This window comes from Triticum aestivum, chromosome 5A, assembly GCF_018294505.1.
Source record: "Triticum aestivum cultivar Chinese Spring chromosome 5A, IWGSC CS RefSeq v2.1, whole genome shotgun sequence".
NCBI classification, from domain to species: Eukaryota; Viridiplantae; Streptophyta; class Magnoliopsida; order Poales; family Poaceae; genus Triticum; species Triticum aestivum.
In genome coordinates, this window is record NC_057806.1 from 46,819,901 (window position 1) to 46,826,885 (window position 6,985).

General features: G+C 42.7%; 1 protein-coding gene across 1 annotated transcript in view; it reads right to left on the reverse strand.

Moving 5' to 3' along the window:
• The window catches only part of LOC123102235 (protein RRNAD1), a 6,253-nt gene extending 1,280 nt beyond the window's left edge, over positions 1–4,973 (reverse strand). The window contains exons 1-11 of the mRNA XM_044523529.1: positions 4,756–4,973; positions 4,467–4,562; positions 4,286–4,369; positions 4,078–4,152; positions 3,872–3,952; positions 3,176–3,303; positions 2,847–3,080; positions 2,531–2,705; positions 1,907–1,990; positions 860–1,100; positions 563–762 (exon numbers count right to left, since the gene is read on the reverse strand). Coding sequence (XP_044379464.1) covers positions 563–762; positions 860–1,100; positions 1,907–1,990; positions 2,531–2,705; positions 2,847–3,080; positions 3,176–3,303; positions 3,872–3,952; positions 4,078–4,152; positions 4,286–4,369; positions 4,467–4,562; positions 4,756–4,893 — 1,536 coding nt within the window. The 5' untranslated portion in view covers positions 4,894–4,973. The remainder of the gene's footprint in view (positions 1–562; positions 763–859; positions 1,101–1,906; positions 1,991–2,530; positions 2,706–2,846; positions 3,081–3,175; positions 3,304–3,871; positions 3,953–4,077; positions 4,153–4,285; positions 4,370–4,466; positions 4,563–4,755) is intronic.
• Between the last annotated feature and the right edge of the window lie 2,012 nt (positions 4,974–6,985).

Here is a 6,985-nt window from a genome sequence, read left to right on the forward strand (position 1 = left end):
ACTACTACATTTTGTGAAGATGGTTTAGATAACCGTATGGATGGATATTTTATATATTAGCTGTTGAACACATTTATATTGTGTATGGACACAATCTTAATATCTGATAGCTCCACTGCTAGAAGGCATAGCATGCTACTTAGTCTAGTCCTAGATTAGTTTGTAACATCAGATTCCTGTCCCCATTGTATTAAGTTTGTCACAGTATTAGAATGTACAGGTCGGTTATGCTTTGCAAAACTGTACTGGCACCAACCCACCAACCAACCACAATAGAAGCACATGTATTATCATTTCATGCTGTCGAGAAACTAATGAACTAACTAATAGGCATGATGTACCAATATTAGGATTACAGTGGTTTACAAAATACTGCAGACTTTACTTGAAAGGATCCAGTAAACATACTTATTAGTGCTTATCAGTGATTACCATATAAAACAGGATATCACTATTTTCATTTTGATTAAGAACAAATAGTTGAAAAACAGGTACTGCATTTAACTTCTTGGAAGTACAATACAGCAAGAAGACATAATACAAAATTCAGACTAAGACATACGGTGAAGTGTTGCACATCCTTCCATATTTCGAGTAGATTAACATCTTCCACACAACCACAGCCAAGACGCCCTAATCCAGAGATTGTGAAATCTTTGAAAAGTGTGAACTTGCAACATTCATCATGATTGGTGTCACTTGGTCCCACGTTAACTCTTGATATGGATGAACCAACAACTGCTGAAGTTGAGTAAGTATCACCTGCCAGGATTACTCGTTGTCTTTATACACTAGAAAAACAATTATTTCTAGACAATCCAAAATAGTTGCAACTTATGAGAGGTATAAAAGTTAAAACCTGTACAAAGTTCGTTGCTGCAACATTGAACAGCCCCTTTAGGAGCAATTGGTTCTGTGGGCAATGAACCATCTGTATTCATGTTTTGTTCCTTGGAGTTAGGATAGGATAAATCATCAGCTTTCCCCATAGCCAAATGGGATTCCATTTCTTTTCGAAGCCTTTGACGGCGCAGAGCTTTTCCTTGCCTTCCAATTGATGGGCTCAATCTTGACAGTTCAGGGAAATATTTCTCAAGTACCTACAGAAAAACCATACTTAGGTGAGCCCAAAGTCAGCTTTCTATCCTACAACTCCGAAGCAACTTGGGAAGTCCCAAAAGCTTCTTGCGGTGATCATAAGCCAACAGACAACCTTTTGTCCAACAAGAAAGTGAAATCTCTACTCATTACTCAGAAACTGTCATTTAAGCTTGTGGAAAGAGATCTAGCATAAAGTGTTAATTAATATATGAAGGAACTATTTTTTCTGTGGTTACAACTTATATGAGGAATTTGCTAATGCAACTAGTTCAAACAAGACACACGCTCATCAGCAAGTTAGGGTTGAGCAACTAGACCAAATTGATCAAGTCTGCTCTTGTCCATCACATTTCTTAAGATAAGGTTGTTATCATTCATATATTTAAAAAATGAATAAACTCATTCACATTTTAGTATTTGGTGACATTCCTGAACATCATCAACTGTTCACTGTCAAGTGTTATGCTAAACAAGGATAAGAGGCTCTGATATCTGTGCCCAATACAAAGGGGTGGTAAGGGTAGCAAACAGGAATCACAAATGCTGCTTAAGTGAGCATTAAAGGTGATTACATAAGCATAAGGCATACCTTCTACAAAGTATCAACAAACTGCCATGCCTGACAGCTTTCTTCTTATTTTAAGCACACGCTGATTTATTTTCAGCACACAATACATCCCTAGTCATAAGTAGTATTATTGAAGAACACGCATATAATTCATAAATGAAGAGTCTCTAAAAGTAAGGAACTGGGTGGAACATCCAGCATATACAAATATAAAGGCTGAAAGAACAAAGCATTTACCATTTGAAAAGCTGCTCGGAAGGCATGTATATCAAAATTTTGTAGGGCCATTTCCTTGGTGAGGCTTCTCCATCTCTCTGCGCTCTACAAAGGATCCGCAGAAAAGCTTTTTAACTAAGAGCAGTACTATTCAAGACTAACAATTTGGCAGATAACTTCAGTTCAACACAAATCTTCCATCCCTAATACTAGTAGATTACTAATAATGCAGCTAGGAAATGGCTTTAAATATTCTGCTAGTGCAAACAGAACAACTGTAACACGCAATTATCGAATAAGTTCTCCTATAAGAAGACAGATGAATATGAAAACTTCGATTACATGAACATAAGTTGTTTCTAACTTAGGGAAATGATGCTCTAGACCTCATAATTACGTATCATATAATATACGTGTACTAAAAGAAAACTGGGAGCTTCAACAAAATGACAGACATTTTTGGTAAATTGTACTACTATGTCTAGTACCCTTGTCTATGTCCTGACTTTTGACCATCTTAAAAAATACTCCCTCTGTAATGAAATATAAGATCGTTTAGATCACTGAAGTAGTGATCTAAACGATCTTATATTTCTTTATAGAGGGAGTATTATGAATCGCTACAAGCAAGAATTGCTGTTATACCTGGCAAGCAAGGTCGCGAATGCTTTTGCCAAGCACCAGTTTCGATGATTTGGCAGCGTTGCTGATAGGAAAACCAGGGGATGTGTCTGTATCCTCATGACAATCCTCGGACAACAAGTTGTAACAGCATCCTACGCTTACCAATGCTTGTACTTGTTCACAGGACACGAAAACCCTGCCCACGGAACACAGTTGTCATGTTGGAAGGACATTCTATGAAATAGAGAAAAACTGAAGATGCAGCATTTTATGCATATGGCGAAAAGGATGCACTACATCAATTCACAATGTTCCCATGATTGCACAAAGGACCCACCTTAGCATGTTAACTGAAAGATCACCACAGGCATGGAGACCAGCAAGGACTAATTGAGGAATGCTATGATTTGGTTGCCCAATCTGAGGACTACTCTGATTACAGTTATTACTTTCTGTTACATGTTCACCATGATTATCTTGACATGCATCCAACACCACAGCTGCCAGTGTGTCACTAGAAAGAACATGACAAGTGACAGTTCTTGGCACTTTGAACTGTTGCTTCTCTACACTGCAAAAACAACGGGAAGCGATCTGTAGCAACAGGAATCAACTCTAAAGATGTCAAGGTAGTAAAACGAAAATCCAATTTGACAAGAAGTGTACCATTTAGCAGCATAGTGCTTCTTTATCCTCTCTGCACGAGTATTTGTAACAGATGCATGATGTGATGAAGCATCTATTGCTATAACAGCGAGTTGGTACTCAAAGGATAAAGCTTGTGCAAGATAACCCTGATAAGGCAATTAAAATGAATAAGAAACAAATAAATGGAAATACAAATTATGTAGAACTCAAAGTTTGCTGTCATTCCCAAAAATGTACAGTCCCTACAGTGTAAATCCAAATGGCTTTAAGCTTCCACGGATAGGCCAAGCAAGACATAGAATACGTTGTACTTTCTAACAGCAACACCTAGAAAAGATACCCCAGATGTCTCTTTACACTTCGATTTTCTAACAGCAACACCTAGAAAAGATACCCCAGATGTCTCTTTACACTTCGATTAATAGGCCAAGAGGTAGCAATATGTTTGTGTTTTCAATTGCAAAACCTAGGAAAGAATAATCAAAATAATTTGGCCTTAACTTGAACCTGGTCTGTTTCTTATTTGTATCCAGCATAAAATGCCTGCTCAGACTTGCCAATGTATAAGTTTGATACTGCAGATGGAAAAAGTATGAATGGGAGCAATATTTCATAGGGTGTTAATTATCCAAGTACTATCACACGATTTTAATTTTTTGTTCAAATGAAGACTGGTTATAACTGCAAAAATTCTTCCAAGTGCAGAGCTGGTACCTGACCAGAACCTACATCAACCACTGTCTTGGCTCCACGACTCCTAGCAATTGCGTCAACCATCCCAGATAGGGCTTCAATCTGCATCAAGCAAACCTCTCCAAACATGAGAATGCAAAGAGCTAAAAAACTGAATTTAACTTTAGACATAGACGAAAAAATATAGTTAACAGGAGTATGTTTATCATTACAAGCTAATTACCTACTTCATGCTTCTTCTTCGAGTTCATGCCTTGAGCAAGAACAGTACCAATTGATGCGACGCGCGAATTAGGTAAAAACTGCAAATTATTCAGGAAATGGTAGGTCGGGATTAAACAGACGAATTTTATTGACGAGATAATTAAGGGAAACCCGGCCGAAAACGCTAGCATGAGTAACGCACACTTTATCTGATAGGTGCAGGAATCGTACCGATTTTGGCGATTTTTGCTCACGTGGAAGAACAAGCGACCTCGCAGTGAGTATAAATTCCTGAAGTGAACTTGGCCAATGGTCCTGTAAAACAATACTCAACTACTCATATTCCACTTCCAGTAGAAGCAAAAGAGAGACAGAAGACGGGTTACTGAAAACAGGAGGCGAGGGCCCTTGCCTGGACGCAGCCGGAGGGCAACATGAGCAGGCTCTCGACGGGCTCCCGGCGGAGGCACTCCATCCAGTCGGCGTCCACCATCTCCCACAGCCTATCCTGCTCGGGCCGAATCCAGAACCAAACACCTCAAACGCGTCAGCAAGGTGCACGTACACCGCAGCAGCAAGATGGAGGAGGGATCCCCGCGACCACAAGCACGAGAACCCTAAACGCACTTCCAAGAGGAGCTACATGCGCTACAATCTAGCTTGAAGGAGAGAGAGGAGGAGAGATGGGGAGGGGAGTGGACCTTGAAGAAGTTGACGACGTGGGCCTCGAGGAGCGGGCGGTGGCGGCCGAGGAAGGAGGCGATGGCCTCCATCCACTCGCGGGTCTGCTCCGCCGTCTCGCACGAGCGCGCGCCGCCGCTCGCCGGAGACGCCGCCATCGCGAGGGGAGAAGTGGTGGGCGAAACTAGCACAGCAGCACAACGAGACTCGAGCGGGCCGGTTTCTCTCCCGCCTAAACGGGCCGTTCTGGGCCGAGAGGAACACGCTCTGGGCCACACGTCGGCAAACCAACCAACCAACGACGACGGACGGGACGTGCCGCCGGGGGTCCGGTCAACGTCAGAAGACCACGGAAAAGGGCTGGGAACCGACACCGGCAGGTGGGGCCGGCGACGTAAAAGCTGCCGGTGCGCGTCGTACCGTTATCGCTAGCTAGCTAGCACTAGCACTAGCAGCAGAGGAGAAAAAACAGGCTAGCGAAAACGCAGCAGGTCGCATCACATGTCGCATCGCCGTCAGATCTCATCAACCGCCCGATCTCCGCCACTGTGCTCCGGGAACAGGAAAATCGGGGCAAGCCATTAACGACCTTCTCTTTTGGTCTCTTCTCCGTGTAGTATTTTATACTTCCTCTGTCTCATAATATAAGAACGTTTTTGAAACTATACTATTCTTTTTGTTCTGAATTATTTGTCGCAGCTATGAATGTATTTAGATATATTTTAGTTCTAGATACATTCATTTCTGCGACGAATAATTTAAAACGGAAAGAGTAGTAGTTTAGGCAGATGCGCCCTTTTGTTTGGTTTCGGATCATGTTTGCTTGATCTTGTTTATGCTTTTGTGCGTGAACTAGCAGCTGGGGTGGTATGTACTACCATGGGATGCAATTGGGGTGGTTAGACTGTGACAGGAGAAAGGTGCGAAAATGAAGTGTCAAGCATCAACCAGGAGATACTGTGTACGAGTACTACTTTGGTGCCATTCGAACAATACTAATATAATACTACTACGTACTATGCTGCAAGGGGTATTAAGAAAGGTTTTGTGTTGCGTTTGGATGCCTGTTTTTTTGTCTGCAAGAATGTGTATCCTTATGGTGAGATTAGGGGATCATGATGCTAAAAAAGGGAGAGGAAGAGAGATTAGGGGGGTCATGAAAAATTGAAGTGGTTGTGGTTGACGAAAACAACAAACCACAAACAGCCCGGCACGCCAAGATGAATTTCTTACAAACAAAACAGGCATGTGGATCAATTTGGTATTACCTTGAGATATAGTGTCATGTTTATTCCTTTTGCCTTGTTGACATAGTTTAGTAGTGACATCGCCATATTCAACCAAAAGTGTAAGCATAATTAAGAGTAAAACTAAAGCACGTACACACAATCTGAATCACGTACCCAATGTGATTGATATGTTACATTTTCCATTTAAAAATATACTCCCTCCGTCTCAAAATATAAGAACGTTTTTAACACTAGCATAGTGTCAAAAACGTTCTTATATTCTGGGACAGAGGGAGTACATTGCAAAAATAATGTTCTTTTGGTCACACTCAAGAAAGATGTTTGATGCCTATATTACTCCTATATATTATAAAGAATGTTGGAGTACCCGCCTTCTCGAGCGTTCTATCTCACGAGTGCCCTCCACAGCATCCGGCTCGCGCGCGCCTCGCGTTGATTGCTGCTTGGCGCCTTCCCCGTCGTCCGGTCTTCGCTAGCGCTCCACACCGCGCTGATTTCTTCGGGGGTCTATGATGCATGGGCCGCGTGCGCGCTCTGGCCACCTTTTTGCGGTAACTTTCATTGCACATGCTTGCGTCGTCTCGTGCGTTGCACCGCATGCACTGGGTGAGGCTGGGTCGGCCGGTAAGCATTGTTCGTCTCCTGCCAGGTTGTTTGCCTCACGCGAGCCGGGTACGCGTGTGCGCCCGGGTCGGCATTTGAGCGTCGTTCGTTTGCTGTTCAATGTTCAGTTCTACGAGCCGGGTACGCCCGTTCGATCGGGAATCATGTGTGTGCTTGGTCGGTCTGGCTCGCCGCAGCGCGCTCGTTTGTCGTGTGTACCCCTATGTCTGATGCTATCAGCTGGTTGTCAATGGGGGTGGGCTCGAGGTTCGCTCTATAGATGGGTGGCCTCGTCTCGGTTTATCCCGGGCTAGTAAGCGCTGGTGGGTGGGTGCTCCGTGGTATGTGAAATTGCATTCACACTCAATTACTATTATTTTGGTGTTGATAATAATTA